General features: G+C 35.0%; 3 protein-coding genes and 1 pseudogene across 4 annotated transcripts; 3 read left to right on the top strand and 1 right to left on the bottom strand.

The window, feature by feature from the left end:
* Positions 1-1,249: 1,249 nt before the first annotated feature.
* Positions 1,250-6,140, top strand: FUS6 (COP9 signalosome complex subunit 1). Its single transcript, XM_089613230.1, has 6 exons — positions 1,250-1,787; positions 2,620-2,940; positions 3,832-3,948; positions 4,067-4,152; positions 4,317-4,551; positions 5,535-6,140. Exons 1-6 carry the CDS (start codon positions 1,392-1,394, stop codon positions 5,709-5,711), a joined length of 1,332 nt encoding a protein of 443 aa, XP_089469356.1. The 5' UTR covers positions 1,250-1,391; the 3' UTR covers positions 5,712-6,140.
* A 2,755-nt stretch (positions 6,141-8,895) lies between these two features.
* On the top strand, positions 8,896-9,959 carry LOC149401760 (cytoplasmic tRNA 2-thiolation protein 1-like; annotated as a pseudogene). The gene is made up of 5 exons (XR_016296330.1): positions 8,896-8,908; positions 9,052-9,149; positions 9,313-9,439; positions 9,656-9,786; positions 9,857-9,959. The product of XR_016296330.1 is annotated as a cytoplasmic tRNA 2-thiolation protein 1-like (transcript).
* Positions 9,960-10,645: 686 nt separating this feature from the next.
* Positions 10,646-13,694, bottom strand: LOC149401759 (uncharacterized). The gene is made up of 5 exons (XM_089610880.1): positions 13,689-13,694; positions 12,440-12,507; positions 12,318-12,348; positions 12,137-12,224; positions 10,646-11,559 (listed from the first exon to the last, which is right to left on the bottom strand). The coding sequence occupies exons 1-5, from the start codon at positions 13,692-13,694 to the stop codon at positions 10,646-10,648; spliced, it is 1,107 nt and encodes a 368-aa protein (XP_089467006.1).
* Positions 13,601-17,423, top strand: QUA3 (S-adenosyl-L-methionine-dependent methyltransferases superfamily protein). Its single transcript, XM_089611986.1, has 7 exons — positions 13,601-14,231; positions 15,216-15,419; positions 15,501-15,711; positions 15,812-16,073; positions 16,171-16,545; positions 16,787-16,882; positions 16,964-17,423. Exons 1-7 carry the CDS (start codon positions 13,794-13,796, stop codon positions 17,184-17,186), a joined length of 1,809 nt encoding a protein of 602 aa, XP_089468112.1. The 5' UTR covers positions 13,601-13,793; the 3' UTR covers positions 17,187-17,423.
* The last annotated feature ends 1,071 nt before the right edge of the window (positions 17,424-18,494 follow it).

The raw sequence follows: 18,494 nt of genomic DNA, 5'->3' as shown, positions 1-18,494 counted from the left end.
TATTTCCTTATTTAATGGAGAAAGAATATCTCAACTATTATTATTCTCTCTCTTATTTATTTAGTTACCATAAATCTAGCAACTAATCAAAGAGAAAATATTGGATAATTAATGCCCATATTAGGCACCAACCTCATGGTCATGAGCTAAGGAATTTTCGAATTTTACAATGTCCATGAGGCCCAACTTAAAATTCAATTAATTATTTACATGATCCAATAATAAATAATTAATTACACAATAAATATTTAATTCGGCAAATAGACAATTGGTATCAGAGGTAGAGTTAGATTCTCGTAGTTTACTATTTGACTCAAGAATCATAGTTTTCGATTTAAAACATTTATCAAAATATATGATATGTTTTATCTTTCGTCGTTTTAACCCAAAGCTAAAATTATTTAAGAACATGTTAGTAATATTTTTTATTCATTCTAAAAGCTAGATTCATTAGTTTGATGAAATATGTACTCCATAATTATATATAAGAATATTTTATTTAGTTTGATCGTTTAGTAATTGACAGATTTTATTGGATTTGTTTTATGGTTGCAAATCCTACTTTAAAGGGTAACAAATAAATTTGATTTGATTTGTTGTAAATCGTCCTGTAAAGGAATTCTTGTTTTTTTTTTAAATAATTTTTTTTTTCTAAAATCAAAGATTCGAATTTTTAAAAGTTGTAAAATAAAAGATTCAAAGAATATATTTATGGTTATAATTAAATCTATTTTTCTAGATTGTAACCATATTTATAAGGTTTTATTTTCTTTATTTACGGATTGCTTTTAGAAATTAATTGAAAAATAGATTTTTTTTTTTATGAAAAGTGGGTATTTCATGAATTTTTCTTGTCAATCAGCTTTTTTAAGCTTAAAAGTGTTTTTCTTAATTGAAAGATGACTCGAGAGTCACACTTAAAAGATGATGTGATGTAGACTCGGTCCATACCTTCCGCAAATCAGGCTTGCAGAAATATGGGCTTTTTGGGTCCACCTCACAAAAATTTAAAAATTTAATTATTTTTCTTATGAAATTTAATTTAATTTTATGGGTATGTGCCCAACATCATATATATGATGGATTTTATTATTTTAAAAATCATAATTTTTTGAAATTTATATGTTGAAATTTAGAGGTTATATTCCTATAATTTGTGCTTTAAATCTTTAATATCAAATGTAACTATATTTTTCCACCATCATTTCATTTCCGGTTGTTTTTCCTTACAATTTTTTTTTTTTTTTTTTCGATTCTTTCAAAGTTGTGATGCGACGTCGCTTGGATGTCCTGAGAGAACAATCGAGATTAACGACAGATGTTACTCACCACTCTGCCAGTGAAACCCCTCCCAAAAACCAGCAAACCCTAAGTCTCAATCTCCTCCGACCATGGAAGGCGACGAACCCTCGGGGACGATGATCGAAGACGAGATCTACGCCAACGGCGGCGAAAACGGGAAGCGCAGCCGGCCAATCGTGAGCGGCGAGCAGCTCGACGTCGAGGCGTACGCGACGCTGTACTCCGGGAGGACGAAGATCGTCCGGCTGATCTTCATCGCCGACCGGTGCGGTGGCGCGAACCAGACGATGCAGCTAGAGGCTCTGAGAATGGCCTACGACGGGATCAAGAAGGGCGAGAACACGCAGCTCTTCCGCGAGGTCGTCCAGAGGATTGATGGAAGGCTTGGACCAGACTACGCCATGGACCTTTCCTGGTGCGATGCCGTGGACCGCCGCGCCGAGCAGAAGAAAGAGAAGCTTGAGAACGAGCTCAATGCCTACAGAGTATGCTTTCTTTTTTGTCTCTCCAGATTCTAGTATCTCCTACGTTGTGAATTTCGTTCTATGCTGTGGAAATTGAAAGTTGATTTCGTTTGCTTGCCCATTTAGGATGGCTGATGTTTGTTTAGGTAATTTCCATGTCTTTCTGAAGAGCTATCGTAGTGTTATTATGGTTCCGACTTGGTTTTACGATTTTGGACCAGACATTCTATTTCTAGGATTTGTTGTCGCGGATTATGTTGTATTCTGAAGTTATGTAACGATTGATTGAAGTTATGTAACAATTGATTGATAGTCGTCAATTTGGTAAGAAAATTAACTTTATCTTATGCATTCAGATATTTGAGACGAACAACTCTCAATTATTAAAATCACTGACATGTCGGTCTGCTTGAATTCCTATAATGCGCTAATTGTTTAACTGCTCAGGCATAGTGGGGTTTTTGGCAGGTCATCGTTCTGCTGGTTTCTTGAATTTTCTGTTTTATGTAAGTCACCTTTTGGTACCATGAGTATTGATATTTGAGTAGAAAAGAAATATTAAGGGGAATTGAGGTAATTTCTTGGATTCTCGTGACTTTAGATTCTACAACGTTTACGATAGTAGTTATGATTGTGTGTATCATCTATCATGTTTGTTGATCTAATCGCAATTGATTAGACTTTGTTCCTCTTTGATGGCATTGGATTTTATCTGATATGTGCTAGTTATTTGATCTTATTGGATGATAGTATGTTTTTGTTGTTCATGTTTGAGCCAACAATGTTTATATATCCTGTTGTATGTTATCATGGTCCTAACGAAGCATATTTTCTCTTATAATACTGTGTGCAGACGAATCTCATCAAAGAAAGTATAAGAATGGGCTATAATGACTTTGGAGACTTTTATTATGCTCACGGTGCTCTAGGGGATGCCTTTAAGCATTATATTCGAACACGCGACTATTGTACTACGTCAAAGCACGTTATTCATATGTGTCTAAGTTCAATTCTCGTTAGCATTGAGATGGGTCAGTTTACGCATGTCTCAAGCTATGTTAGCAAAGCAGAGCAATCGCACGATGCCCTCGATCCAATTACTACAGCAAAGATTCGCTGTGCAGCTGGATTGGCTCATTTGGAGGCCAAAAAGTACAAGCTTGCTGCTCGTAAGGTTTGTTAGTCATTATTGTTGTTGTTGTTGTTTTTTTTTTTTTTTTTAATTAAATTTTTTAAGTAAAAAATTATTAAGGTCTTCTTTGTATGTCATAATGGTTGCAACTTTGTTAGCCGGGGCTCATTTGAAATATCGGTTAAATGTAGTATAGACATGTTATCAAACACCTGTTCTCAGATTATGTAACATGGTTTTGAATTTCTGAGAGTTGTGCTGATTCCTCATCTTTGACTTTCTAAGGATAATTGTGTCAAACAACGACAACATATTATTTTAAAGATTATTGCGGCCAATTTCAATGAAAATGCAACTCAAACTTGATGCACTTGGTGTAGGGCCTAGCACCTTAACTGCGTACCTGATAGGATCTAATGAAAACCTTACGTTTTGTTCACTTATCGAACTGCAAAAACTCTTTTATATAATAAGAATTCTCCCAGTTAATTTAGGGTACCTCTTGCAGAATATTAGGTTGCAGACAGTGCAAACTTGATGATTTGATGGCCGGAATTTTCTTTGCCTGGTGATAATCTTTGTGTTTCAATTGTATCGGAACTTTTAACTTGTTTATTCGAGAATAATGCTTAATCGTATGATTAGTAATCTCTGTTGTGTCCCTAATACTAAATAGCTGAGAATGTTGATGAGATAACATCTGTTCTGTTTTGAACTTGATTGGTGGAATAGCTGTAAACTTTAACAATTATCCTAAGCTAGGCACCTGAAATGTTTCCATTGCTATCTGCTAGGCCATTAAATCCATATTCTTCGTATATATGTTTGGTCTTTTTTCAGTCTTGTCACCTGATTGATATCGAGATGTTCAAAAGAGCATTGTAGAGGCGATGCCTTGCTAATACATTCCCCTTTTACTTTGGTACGATGCAGTTCTTGGAAACTAGTCCTGAATTGGGTAATCACTACAATGAGGTAATTGCGTCTCAAGATGTGGCAACTTATGGTGGGCTTTGTGCACTTGCGAGTTTCGATCGAACGGAACTGAAGGCATGTATTACAGTTTCTTTGTTAGATAGTTTTTATATTTTATTTTATTAAAATGTCTTTTCTGTAGTCGTTAGAGAACTCGTGTATCCTTTTTCTAATTAATTTTTTGCAATGGCAGAACAAAGTTATAGACAATCTTAACTTCAGGAATTTCTTAGAGTTGGTGCCTGAAGTTCGGGAGCTTATCCATGATTTCTACTCGAGGTAAATTTCTACAAATCTTGTATATCCTGCTGGTTTTCAATCTGGTGCTTCAAGTAGCTTTAGAAATAGATAAAGCTGGTACACAGTCTTGAGATTTCAATATACCTATCACTCTGTTCCAATATTTTTGTCTCGCTTACTTATTTTTCTCTAAAAAATTGCAGTCATTACGCGTCTTGTTTGGAATATCTTGGCAATCTCAAAGCAAACCTGTTGCTTGATATACATCTGCATGACCACGTTGAGACACTGTATGATCAGATCCGGAACAAGGCCATTATCCAGTACACACATCCTTTTGTGTCTGTTGACATGAACATGATGGCAAATGCTTTCAAGACCACCGTTGCAGGGCTTGAGAAAGAGCTCGAAACTTTGATAACGGAGAATCAGATCCAGGTATAGTACTAGTGGAACCACTATAACCTATGCACGTACTGTCTATGTGTATATATATACATATACATAAACATATACATATACATATACATATACATAAACATATACATATACATAAACATATACATATACATATACATATACATATACATATACATATACACATATACACATGTACACATATACACATATATACATATATACATACACATATATATATACACATATATACATATACATACATATACATATATGTATATACATATACATATATATATATACATATACATATATATACATATATATATATACATATACATATATATACATATATATATACATATACATATATATATACATATACATATATATACATATACATATATATACATATATATATATACATATACATACATATACATTAAAATACATATACATACATATACATATACATACATATACATACATATACATATATACATATACATACATATACATATACATACATATATACATATACATATACATACATATATACATATACATACATATACATATATACATACATATACATATACATATATACATGTACATATATAATACATATATACATATATCAGTTCTAGATCTGTGTATATATATTAACTATTATTATTTAAGTTTATTCAACACGTAGTTTTAAAAAGTATCATGAAAACAAAATCTTTCTCTAAAAACTCAGGATTGTTCAACCTTTATTTCGTGTTTGAAGATCGGAATTCCCTATAATTTTATCAGCTCATGAAAATTTAATGAAATTTTTTCGAAAACTTGTTTTAAGTTAGGTGTTAAATTTCATAATAAAATAAATTAGAAGAGGATTAAAACGCTACAACAGCCATTTTGCTCCAAAAATAGTTAAGAGATTAAAATGCAACTCGCATAAACATCGTTTTTAATTGTCCGTTCAGAGACATTTGGTACATTATCGTGTGTCTTTGCAGGCTCGTATTGACTCCCACAACAAGGTTTTATACGCGAGACACGCTGATCAAAGGAACGCTACATTCCAACGGGTTTTGCAGACAGGAAGCGAATTTGACCGAGATGTTAGGTCAATGTTGCTCAGAGCGAATCTCATCAAGCATGATTTCAACAGCAAGTCGTCGAGGAAACTGTGAATTCTGAGGTTTCAGCTTTGCACAATGTAGTTCTGGAGTACTTTTGAGGTCACAAAGGCTATCCTTTTCTTATACAGAAAGGTGATATAATATATACATATATTATTCATTGTGAAGTCAATTTTCTTGGCTGATCCATGATGTTGCCGTGACATTCAGTACTGGATTCACCCAGATCAATGCAATGTCCAAAGGCTGGATATTAGATTTTGTTTGATCAATCCATTGCTGTTATTAAAACTGCACTTTGTTCAATGCCTACCAGTAGGATTTTACCTATTTTGCAATTTAAAGAAAATGGTTACGCAATCCATCTATCCTTGATGATTGATCACGCAATGGTTTGTTGGTGAGATTTGTCTGTTTATTGTTTTGCTGTTAAAACTTATTTTCATTTAAGAAGAAAACTATAGCCCAATAAATTTCTTAGATTCGGGGTCTGAAGTTTGACTGGATATTTTCAATTTTTGCTTTGCCAATTTGACTGAAATTCAAGTGTCGACGGCACATTATTCTTATTTGTTCGATCTTCCCAAATTCGTGTTCAAAATTAGGGATGGCAATTTGGTCCGGACACGAAACACGAAACGGTTACGACACGACTTAAAGCGGATTTGGATCTCAATAAATGGGTCGGTTCTTAATTGGATCGAACACGCTAACACGATTAAATAATGGATCAAAACGACACGATTACGGTAACACGACTAAAATCCAATTAACACGATTATTAAATGGTCGACACGAAACACGATTACGACCCGCACGGATATGACCCAATTAATACGATTACGAGTAATAGCACGATTACGACCCAGTTAAACACGATTAATATTATATATGTAAAATTATTAATATAAATAAGGGAAAATAACACATTTATACCCTGTGTTATAGTGAAATGTCGAGTTTAACCCTCGGTTTTCAAAAATGTCGAGTTCATACCCTCTGTTTAACTAAAATGACGAAATTATACCCTCTGTTTAACTAAGATGACGAAATTATACCCTGAAATAGACAACAGTGTCACAAATATTCTTTTTATTGATTTTTCATTGACGTTGACTATAATATTTATATATAAACACCAATTATCTTTATTCATTCGCGCCATATATGTAATTTATTTAAAAACTAAAAAATAAACAACAATCTCTTAATCGTGAAGAACACAGAAAGATGCAAATGGGTAAACATCGATAGTTGATAGTCATCAAAATCGCATATTCGAATAGAGAATCCAGGATTTAAAGTTACAATTCGAACGCGGAATGAAGTCATTTCTTAGGAGGTACGAGTTTTATTATTTAATTTCAATTTAAGGCTATTTTTATTTCAAAATTGAGAATTTGGAAGTTAGAGCACTGATTTAGATTTGATTTGGTTTTTCTTATATAAGAGTTAATATCAATGAAAGGGAGATTTGTGACGTTGTTATTCATTTCAGGGTATAATTTCGTCATTTTAGTTAAACATATGGTATAATTTCGTCATTTTAGTTAAACAGAGGGTATGAACTCGACATTTTTGAAAACCGAGGGTTAAACTCGACATTTCACTAAAACACAGGGTATAAATGTGTTATTTTCCCTATAAAATAAAAGTGATCTAAAATTAAAAGTATAAAGGAAAATATATAAAATTATAACAATAAGCCAAACTTAAACAGAACATAAAATTGTAAATTTATAACCATTAACATAAAATTGCTGTTAGAAAATATGATGGAATAAAAAGAATTGTTATGTCATATATTAAAATTTGAATTGCTGTAAAACAACTTATAATTTTCAATCAATTTCGATATGTTGAGGTTGAAAACAAGGTATATTCAATATCAATTCACGTATGATAACATATAGTCAATAGTATAACAGTTGACTTCATGAGATCAATAATAATCTATTGAATTAGTTGTTTTCAATTACTAATTTAACTAGTATGTCTAGTGGTGTTCTCATACCAATTATGTCATTGGATCATATCCAACAATCACAATGACAATAGTCTCATAATAACGTATCGTATTCAAATGTATTTAATTTCAATTTAATTCGTATCGAACAATCATAATTCACAATTTACAATCATAATAACATAGTCTCGCAATAACGTATCGTATGTAATTTTATTTTATTTCAATTCAATTTAGTTAATATCGAACAATCACAAATTATAGTAAAATGACTTATTATCTCCATTTGTTTTCGAATTCAATATCTAATTTTTATCAAAAACAAAAACACCAAATTTAAGATTATCAAATTCTCCTAAAAGAATATCATTAATTCACTTTACCTTATCAATGTAGTTTTTAGATTTCATATAAATATTAATTTTTTAAATTAATTTGAGATTATATATAAATTTAAAATTGTAGTTTTTAACTTTATATCCAATACTATCAATAAAAAAATAGTTTAAACCTAAAAAAATGTCACTAAATATTTCATTTAGGAATATTTCCCCCCTCTTTCGTTTGGGCATAAAAATTTCAGTGGGTATATAAAAAAAGAGGGAAATTTCCCTTGTTTTTCATTTGGGCGGTAGAATCATTAAAATTTTAGAATAACTAAATTTTATATCCTCCTTGTTTGTCTAAGCACCGCCTAATATAAATACAAAAGAAAAAACATGGAGCATAAAGAAAGCGCTAGAGAGAGAGAGAGAGAGAGAGAGAGAGAGAGAGAGAGAGAGAGAGTGGCCAAAGGAGCTTCTTCACGTCGTCGATGCTCAAGTGAGGTACGTCGCACGTCTTCTTTTCCTTGTCTTCTCTTTGAATTTCTTGTAGGTTTCAAACATCTTTTTTGGCACGGTTTTCTTCTTCTCGAAGTGTTTGGCGTGAGTCCAAGGAAGAGAAAGGATTGAGCTCGGGGTGTTCTTCGTCTTTTGCACGAGGTAAGGAATTTTTTTAGGGTTTTGATTTAAAGTCCGAAAATTGATTTGAGTTCCATGATGATTTAAAAACCAAAAATTGGGTTTTCGAAGTATTTCAATTTTTTTTTTGTAAAGCTAAAGTTTAAAACTTTGGATGTGACATTTTGTGCTACAGATTTTAAGGTATCTGATTCGGAAATATGGATAAAAACCTTAATCTTATTATTGGGCTGTTATTTTTTATTGTTTATCAATTGTAACTTTGTTTCAGTAACTTAGAATGTTTTAGAAAAAAGACGATTAAGTAATGCATACCATATGTTTGATATTTTGATTCTGAGAAAATAAGGGGTTAGTTTTTAGGCTTTTCACGATATAGAGATCAGATCATGTAGGCTGGGTTTTGATTGATTTTGTTTATTCATGTATCTTTGAGATTGTTTGTCTTGATGATTTTTGCAAGTCCGGGAAAGTGCGACTGATGCGCTCGAGGAGAGGCAGAGTGGCTGGGGTCACTTTGGTCTCTATGCGGCTGACACCGTCAAACGAAACGAAATACAGGTAAGAACAATTTAATTTTTTTTTTTAAAGTTCACAGTTTAAATCCATGTAAGAACAATCGACTTTCTGTTTTTGTTTTTGTTTCTAATAAAAAAACAGATTTGTTATGCTTGCGATTTTGGCTTTAAATGTGTAATTCTAATCCTGTCTGTCTTTATTTCAGTATGGACTACCCCTTAAGATTGTGTCGTACAAAGATTTGTACGGATGGACTATGGACGAAATAGTGAAGATGATTGGTCTGAACTCTGAAGAACAATTGCACATTTTGTGGTGTTTTTCGCCGCCAGGTAAATAAATCAATTATAAAACTAGTCTGTTATCTGGTTATTCTGCCTCTAACCTTACATTTGAAGGAAATATAATCAAAAGAAGAAAAAAAACCTTCGTTTTTAGCATCTCTGCGTGTCCTCTTAGTATTTGTAACACAGCTAAAAAACTTCGGACTCTATTTTTGTATTGAAGAAAATGATTTTTATATTAATTTATTTGTATAAATTTTATAGGCACTTGATCGCGGCGCTGCTTTGTTGAAAGTGGACAAGGTCGCAACCGGACATAATGCAGATGATATCTCTGAAACGGTTTTATTGAACATATTACGAGGCAATATTGCTCGACGCGTTAAAAGTATCGAGTTCTCACACTTGTTCTTACTTTATAAAACACATCACATTTGAGTCTCTGTTTTTTTCTTTCCCATTTAGATTGGGAAGGTGCACTGCAATAATAACGGGTGAATATGGGCCGATCCCACGATGCAAACCCTTCAAGTACACGTACGAGAAAGAGATCGTGATATATCCTTAAAAAAACAATTTGATTATATTCGATCCTTATAATTTTGCTATTGAGTCATGATGGATTGCCAATCCTTAACCGTGTGTTTTGCACGTATGCTTATTTCAAGAGACTGGACTACTTTTCAACAGAATGTAAAATTTCTCTTCTTATGATATCGATTCTAGTTTTGAATTTAATCCTTTCTTAATTTTGTATCTCATAATAGATAGGTCACTTCAACAAGCAATATCATTTAATTTTTGTTTTGTGTTTTTTCTGTGTGGGAATTGACATCGTTCAACAAATTGGACATAATAGAATTTTGTTTTCTGGTTATCATTGAAATTAGAATATGTGTAGGCATTTTTAATTGAATTATGTGCTAAGTTGTGTGTTAAGCATAGTTGAATTATTTTTCAATTTTTATGGTCATATATATATATATATATATATATATATATATATATATACATACAGTGACGGATCTAGAAATTCATAGAAGGGGGGGCACAAACAAAAAAATGTAATCAATATTTTTCTAATTCACCGAACAAAAAGTTTAACATATATATGAAGATAAACAACATAATATTAAGTAGCAACGTACATATTATAATTGCATCCGACGAGTTTTCATAAGTTGAAAACGTTCTATAATTACTTCATTGTCGATGCTATCAGATATTTCCTTCTCAACATACACGATCAAGTTGTCATTCATGAATCGATCGCAACACGATAGCCATTTGCTCTTTCATCGAAATATCACGAGATTCGTCAACTAAAAGAGAAAAGTATGAATCACCCATATCTTTCTTGATGATCATAATTGTTTCATCGGCTATGGCCTTTACAATTTCCTTTTGAATGCTTGGAGCCGTCAACTTGTGATTTTTAGGAGCATTCTTCAAAGCAACATAATCTATTTCATCATTATGCTTAGCTAGAAACTTTAAAAGCTCGAGAAAATTACCTTGATTACTTGAGTTTTCCGTTTCATCATCACCACGAAAGGCAATCCCTTGTCGTAATAGAAACCGAGCACAATTAATCGATGCATTCAATCGCACTTTATGTGCTCTTAGAGCTTGATCAGTTTGCTTCATCAAAGCATGCTCGATATGTTGTTTTTGATCTCTTAGTGCCTCGAACTTACTCCAAGCTTGGTTATGAGTACTATTGTGGCCTCCAACATGAACGTCAAGTTTCTCTTCTTTTTTTTTCCAATTTGTAAACCCTTCACCAACAAAACAATCCCCGCCCCCTTGATCACCCATGTTTGATTTGAATAAATAGCAACAAAGGCAATAAGCGGCATCTTTTGTCTCGCTATATTCCAACCAATTAGAATATTGAAGATACCATGCGCGATTGAAACGGCGTCGCTTCTCTCCATAATTTTTGAATGGAAAACAAACAAGACTTGGTTGGCAAGGACCTTTTAGTATGTATGCTCTCCGCACATCGTCTCGAATATTAGGATGGTAACCCGAAATAGGAATTCTTTTTCCGGGATCCGCCTCGAGGTTTGTTGAATCAAATTCATCTTTCCTCAATTTAGCTTCATCGTCATTTTTCCCCGAAGGAATTGGTGAGTCTAATGATCGCTTCAAAAACTTCAACATGCCTATTTTACAAAGTATAATATAATATGTATAAATAACTTTATAAATGAGCTGATAAGAGAATGAAATCTATAATTCAACTATGAACACTTGTGACTTGTGCCCTACTCAAAGATAATATGTTCAAGAGACTGGATGAGTTTTTTAAAACTAAAAACCTACAGTGGCCACAAAAACAGACAAAACAAACAAACAAAACAGAAAATGTACTTGGCTATGGATATCTATGAGCTTGAAGATTTGGAGGAGAAACAGGTATTTACATGAGATTTTAACATACAACCTAAGAAAAAACATCTATTTAGTTTCCTTAACTTTAAACCCATTCCTTAGTCTCTGCCGTCACCTGGCAAAAATTAGTTTCGTCATTAAATGATCAACAAAGCATCATATCAATATAAACTATGAAGAGAGCTCTTTTCTGTATCAACCATTCTCTATATGCTCTCTTTGTCCATCTCAATCTATGATTAGGATCAATAAACCATTCATTCACAGGATTTATGAACCTACCATACCATGAGCTTATATAACCAGTCATAATTCAAAGATCATATTGAGGGAAAGAAAAAAACGAACCTCTGAAGTTTCGGATCTCCGATTCACGCTGTTCCTGAACCAGCGCACAACAGCCGGACAAAAGTCGAAAAGTCGTCACAAAACTCCACTGAATTCACACAAAAAAGCTTTCAATAAGGTAATGAAAATAAAATAAAAAATATGCAAATCGATACTCGAATGGTTTGTATTTACCTCTGACCTCGATGTTGAGAAGTTGCCTGAGTTTCTTTCTAAAGCAGAAAAGTGTGTAGCACAAGCCAACAACCAGCGAACATAATAATACCCAGTTCGCCAACAACCAGCGACCAGAAAGGTGTTTACCGCTTCTTCACAAATTTCCAATCAGCCAAATAATACCCAGTCCATAATAAGCCCAATTCTGACCAAGCCTATAAAATTAATCCCAACTATCATTGGCCCACAGGCCACAACCCATAAAAATTCAGAAGTACATTAATTTTTTTTTTTTTTCAGGGGGGTCACTGGCCCACCCTGGCCCCTTAGTGGGTCCGTCACTGTATATATATATATATATATATATATATATATATATATATATATTGTGTTAGCCTATATTTGTTGAAATTTGTATTTTTAATGGTGTCAATGGTAGGTGTTTACTCCTCCATCAAAATGTCATGGAAGGAGTGACGATTCTCCTTCGAGTTCAGCAATGAAGAACGCATTTTTTCGATGTAATTAATGTAGATGTAATTAATGTCTAAATGAGTAAAACCGATTAAAACACGATTAAATTAACCATTTAACACGATTAATAAATGGTTTAATTTAAATGGATATGGTTTTGTAAAAAAATAAATGGTCGGATTTGGATCTAAGTTTCAAACACGATTAATAAATGGTCGGATTTGGTTCTATCTCATATTTTCAAAAATACGATAAACACGACACGATTACGACACGAATACGAATTTGCTATCCCTAATCAAAACCATCATACCCCCGAAGCCCCCATAAAAACCATCACTCCGCGTTAATGTACTGAATCCTGATTTGACAAAACTTATTAATTTAATTATTATATTTCTTAATTCAATTCCGACCTGAATCTTATCCTAGATACGGATATTTAATCATAAAAATTAGTAGGCTAAGGGAAAGACCGTTTTTTTTTATTATTGTTTTGTCGGATACATTAATTATTATGAATAATAATGATCTGCGATTGAAACCTATACATTTAGTTTGCAAATTAGATTCTCCACCATCTTTAAAGTGTCATATGAATGTGTATGGGTGTCATCCACTATTTTCAAAGTTAAAGCTACTACGTAGACGTAAAATTTTCTCTTTTCTGCGTATTTTTAACGTGTGATGTTTATTATTTCTGTCGATCTCGGTTATAATATAACATCCACACACAAAGAAAGGGGCGAGAATAAATAAATTAATAAACACTCCCCCACCGTCACTTTATGCGTCTTCTATATTGTATTAATGAATTAATAAATATTTAGTATTATTACAAACATCCGATTTATTTTCTTATCACGTTAATCAGTGTAACCTCAAATATCTCACTCTTCACCGTCACTCAAATAGAACAAACAGCCATTATCTTTCTCTCTCTCTCTCTGAGTCATCGACTTTGGATCGCCATTGCCGATTTCGGATGCGAATCCGGTAACCGCGGCGGAGCCAGATCTGAAGCAGAATGGGACACCTGAACCTTCCTCCGTCGAAGCAGCGGAGCCCGAGGCAATGGCGACTCCTGGACGTGGTCACGGCGGCGCTGTTTGGCCTGGTGATCCTCTTCTTCGTCGGCGTCTACACGCCTCTCGGTGACTCGCTCGCCGCCTCCGGCCAGCAGACGCTCATGAAGTCCGATCCGATGCAGCGGAGCCGTATCATCGCCGCGGCGGAGCGCGGATTTTCTGGAGGAGACGCCGCGTCGGAGGTGATCGAGGCGTGTACGGAATCTGACGCCGATCACATGCCGTGCGAGGATCCGCGGCGGAACAGCCAGCTCAGCCGCGATATGAACTTCTACAGGGAAAGGCATTGCCCTGTGCCGCAGGAGACTCCGCTCTGCCTCATCCCGCCGCCGGACGGCTACGAGGTTCCCGTGCCATGGCCACAGAGCTTGCACAAGGTCGGTTTCTCCCTCTCTCTCTCTCTCTGTGTAGATATGTGAATTGTGGTGAATTTGGGTGTGAATGTGATCAATTGCTTAGATATCAGGATGTGATAAATTCATTAAAAGTGACTAGCAATAGGAGGCTATTACATCGGATACTGCATTTCTGGTCCTTAGATTTTGTTCGCGTTAGATTAAGTTAGAATTTTTGAACTTTGTAGATGTGATAACTTCCTTGCAAGTTGACTACTAATAGAACGCTGTTGATACTTCATTTCTAGGCCATGCATTTTCTTTCCGTTAGACTATGTTTAGTTTGGTGTCTTTGAGATGTAAAATTTATGGTTATAAAAATTTGCAAGGTGAAAACTTCTTTTTAAAATTTGTATAGAGAAATTTTTTTGGTGATTTGCGTTTTTTGTTTATTAAGGCTTGGTAATCATGGTGACTTATGTAGCGGGAAAAGGCATGTCATCAAATTCCTTGTTAATTATTAATTAGCTGAATCCGAAAATATCACGAGACTGTATATTTGCATTACCCGAAATGGCCAACTCCTTCGAGTTTCGTTGTGGCTTAAAAGAAAACTGAGACAAATTTACTACTACTTACTGATTGGGCATTCTTCTCCTTTTCTGGTGTATATAGCGTAGATTATTAACTTTTTAAGTGAGATGGGTTGGATTTACGTTTTGAATACTGGTTATGATAAGAGATTTGGAGCATGTTATTGTTAGGCTCTTAAGCAATGAATGGCAGCAATATAAGTACTTCAATTATCTTGATGAAAAATTTTCACAAGGAATTTCATTGAGATCAGCTGAGTTTCCATGGATGATAATTTATAAGCCCCTAAGATGTGAGGGGTTGGCCACCTTTGATTGAGGGCGTTGGTGTTGTGCCAAATATTGCGCTGTAGAATTCCACTTTGTTGAATAAATGATGAAGTGTCCTTGTCATCGACCAATTTATCTTGATATACCGTTATCATGCTTGTAGATATGGCACAGCAACATGCCATACAATAAAATTGCAGAGAGGAAAGGTCATCAAGGTTGGATGAAACTGGAAGGTCCATATTTCATTTTCCCTGGTGGCGGAACCATGTTCCCGGATGGAGCAGTGCAATACATTGAAAAACTTGGAAAATACATCCCTATCAGTGAAGGCACCTTAAGGACTGCTCTTGATATGGGCTGTGGGGTATGCTCTTGCCTCCTGTTTCTCTCCGAATCGCCCAAAATTATTATTCTTGGTCATGATTGGAAGCAATTTGTTTTATAGGTTGCTAGTTTTGGTGGGTATCTATTAGAAAAAGGCATTTTGGCAATGTCATTCGCACCACGGGATTCACACAAATCACAGATCCAATTTGCTCTAGAGAGAGGGGTTCCGGCTTTTGTTGCCATGCTTGGCACTCGCCGTCTTCCATATCCTGCGTTCTCATTTGATTTGGTGCATTGCTCACGTTGTCTCATCCCCTTTACTGCCTATAGTGAGTTGCATTATCACACCTACAGTTCCCGAAGTTTAGAACACTTAAATATATATACCTTTGCCACTTAATTTTACTTTGAATGATTCTTTATGTGCAGATGCAACTTATTTCATGGAAGTTGACCGGCTACTTCGCCCGGGTGGTTACTTTGTAATTTCTGGCCCTCCTGTTGAGTGGGCTAATCAAGACAAGGAATGGGCAGATCTCCAGGCTGTTGCAAGAGCATTGTGTTACGAACTGGTTGCTGTTGATGGAAACACAGCCGTCTGGAAAAAGCCCGTGCAAAATTCATGCTTTCCAAATCAGAATGATTTCGGGATTGAACTGTGTGACAAATCGAATGATCCAAGTGCTGCATGGTAAGTTCCCTCAAAGCTCAACGTAAGTTTGCCAAATTTTAACTGTCTTGCTTGTTATTTGTGGATACACAATGTTAACAGTTGTGTCATTTTGTAGGTACTTCAAGCTAAAGAAATGTGTGACTGGGGTTTCATCTGTTAAGGGAGACGTAGCTGTAGGACTTATTCCAAAGTGGCCAGCAAGACTAACAAAACCACCTTCAAGAGCCATGGTCATGAAAAATGGTATCGATGTGTTCACGGCGGACACAAGGAGATGGGCAAGAAGGGTTTCTTATTACAAGAATACCTTGCAATTGAAGCTTGGAACCACGGCTGTACGCAATGTCATGGATATGAATGCATTTTTAGGAGGTTTTGCGGCAGCCCTTGAATCTGACCCTGTCTGGGTTATGAACGTTGTCCCTGCTCAGAAGCTTTCAACTCTATCCGTAATATACGACAGAGGCCTAATCGGAGTCTACCATGATTGGTACAGTTTTCATGAACGTCTTTCTGTATATGAATTAGCATTTTTAAAAAATTATTGCCATGGAAAAAGTATATCATCCACACTATTCAATATGATGTATCAAGGTAAGAAAAAGAAAAGTTGACAAGGTAGTGATTTGATAAATGGTAAATGATTTTTGTGTCTGTATGTGCACTTGCACTTACGTTCTCTATACTTACGGTAATCTTATGTGATCTCTCCCTTGCAATGCCTATAACAGGTGTGAGCCGTTTTCAACATACCCTCGGACTTACGACTTTATTCATGTAACCGATATCGATTCACTCCTAAAGCACCCAGGTTCAAATAAGTACAGGTAAATTTCTCATCGTTCAGTTCTAAATGTGATCACATAAAGCTCTCGTAATTTTCATGATGTGTCGACTTCGGGCCGTAGGTGTAACTTGGTGGATTTAATGGTTGAGATGGACCGGATATTGCGTCCAGAAGGAACAGTTGTGGTGAGAGATTCACCGGAGGTGGTTGAGAAAGTGGCTCACATTGCTCATGCTGTTAAATGGACTGCCACCGTACACCCGAAAGAACCCGATTCCCACGGGAGAGAGAAAATCCTCGTCCTCACCAAAACCTTCTGGAAGCTTCCTTCCACATCCCACTGATACAGGAAAGATCAAACTTTTATTTTTTGGCTATTGTATGTAGTTATAGTGTATTCTTATTTATCGAATTCAATATCAAGAGTTTTGGTATATCAGCTAAAAAGGAGTAGGGGGGTCAGAAAATGGTTCAAGGAATCCCTTATGCTTAGGTTAAAACAAAAGATTAGTAGCAGTAATTGTCCATGGATATTGTAATGTATTGATTTCAGTTGTCTCTTGTTTTTCTCTTTTTAAAAACTTGTTGGTGCTCTGCCCTGATTAGTGTCTCGTGCATTTATTTTCATTGTTATCGGTTTGCTTTTAGAGGCCCTGGCCATAGTTTCTTGTCAGATACACCAGTGATAGCATTAATCTCAAACAACATTGGATTCACCAAAAAAACTAGGATGAAAATTATTCGAATAAACTCAAACTGAAGATGAGACACGATCAACGGAACTGAAGTACATGGATATATAATAAGCATTTGTAACACTAGGGCAATGCGTATTGGCGTAAGAGTCTTCCAATTTTTTATTTATTTATTTTAATAGTTTTTAGGCATCTACTTAAATATGCAAATTATAAAAAGACTCGTGGGTATGTCTGCGAAATTTGCCCCTTTTTTTGCTTTCATCATTGGAAACTCTTATCCATCTCCTTCTCATCCCAAATAGCAGCGCACAATGAAATCCAGGAAGGCAGGTTGGGCCAACACAGATCCAGTGGCATAACATAACTTATAGACTTGTAGATATGTGTCTAAAGCCTAAAAATATGAAAGCGAAAAAGACGAAATTACCGCTTTAAAGATAGGAATGCTAAACATATCGGCTGACTAAAAATTCTAAAAACACAAATTTGATTAAAATTTGTACAATTTTGCCTTTGTTGGTTTTCCGACTTAGAAATCGTTGACGAGCTCCACCTAGAAACCATTTTTTTGTAAAACTGGTCATACTGTATCGTGCGGGATATTATTTCTCGTATTGTTGGTACTATTTACGAAACCAGAAAAAAAAATCACATTTTTAAAGTCTATCGGACTTTTGTATTAGGCTATATTAAGTATTTATGCATTTATTCTTCTACCCTTGTAGTGGTATATGTGTTTCTTTGTATGGTATCAGAGCATTGCTCGTTCCTAAAACTAGTTGCCGCTAGCCGCTCGCTCGCATCGTCTTCCGCCTGCCGGTATGTCTAGCCGCTGGATGGCATATATCGCTGCTTGCCGCTTCCAAACCTATGTTTATTTGCTCCGGTTCTGTTCTCACCGTCGTCGATTATCGTTGCTTCTAAAAGTGTTATCTGTAGTAGTGTACTATTACC

Source organism: Urtica dioica, chromosome 4 (genome assembly GCF_054948205.1).
Source record: "Urtica dioica subsp. dioica isolate 48M chromosome 4, U.dioica_male_clone48M_v1_H2, whole genome shotgun sequence".
Classification (NCBI taxonomy): Eukaryota; Viridiplantae; Streptophyta; class Magnoliopsida; order Rosales; family Urticaceae; genus Urtica; species Urtica dioica.
The sequence above is the reverse complement of the archived record's forward strand: the minus strand, read 5'-3'. Positions and strand labels throughout refer to the sequence as shown.

What these genes read in the sequence shown, in the direction of transcription:
- FUS6 (XM_089613230.1), top strand. Translation starts at nt 1,392, where the DNA reads ATGGAAGGCGACGAACCCTCGGGGACGATGATCGAAGACGAGATCTAC. An exon ending in ATCCATGATTTCTACTCGAG is followed by an intron (nt 4,153 to 4,316) that starts GTAAATTTCTAC and finishes AAAAAATTGCAG; the next exon opens with TCATTACGCGTCTTGTTTGG. An exon ending in TAACGGAGAATCAGATCCAG is followed by an intron (nt 4,552 to 5,534) that starts GTATAGTACTAG and finishes GTGTCTTTGCAG; the next exon opens with GCTCGTATTGACTCCCACAA.
- LOC149401759 (XM_089610880.1), bottom strand. An exon ending in GGCAACTTCTCAACATCGAG is followed by an intron (nt 12,225 to 12,317) that starts GTCAGAGGTAAA and finishes GTGTGAATTCAG; the next exon opens with TGGAGTTTTGTGACGACTTT. An exon ending in GGAGATCCGAAACTTCAGAG is followed by an intron (nt 11,560 to 12,136) that starts GTTCGTTTTTTT and finishes TTTGTAAAATAG; the next exon opens with GCATGTTGAAGTTTTTGAAG.
- QUA3 (XM_089611986.1), top strand. Translation starts at nt 13,794, where the DNA reads ATGGGACACCTGAACCTTCCTCCGTCGAAGCAGCGGAGCCCGAGGCAA. An exon ending in CTCTTGATATGGGCTGTGGG is followed by an intron (nt 15,420 to 15,500) that starts GTATGCTCTTGC and finishes TTTGTTTTATAG; the next exon opens with GTTGCTAGTTTTGGTGGGTA. An exon ending in CCAGGTTCAAATAAGTACAG is followed by an intron (nt 16,883 to 16,963) that starts GTAAATTTCTCA and finishes TTCGGGCCGTAG; the next exon opens with GTGTAACTTGGTGGATTTAA.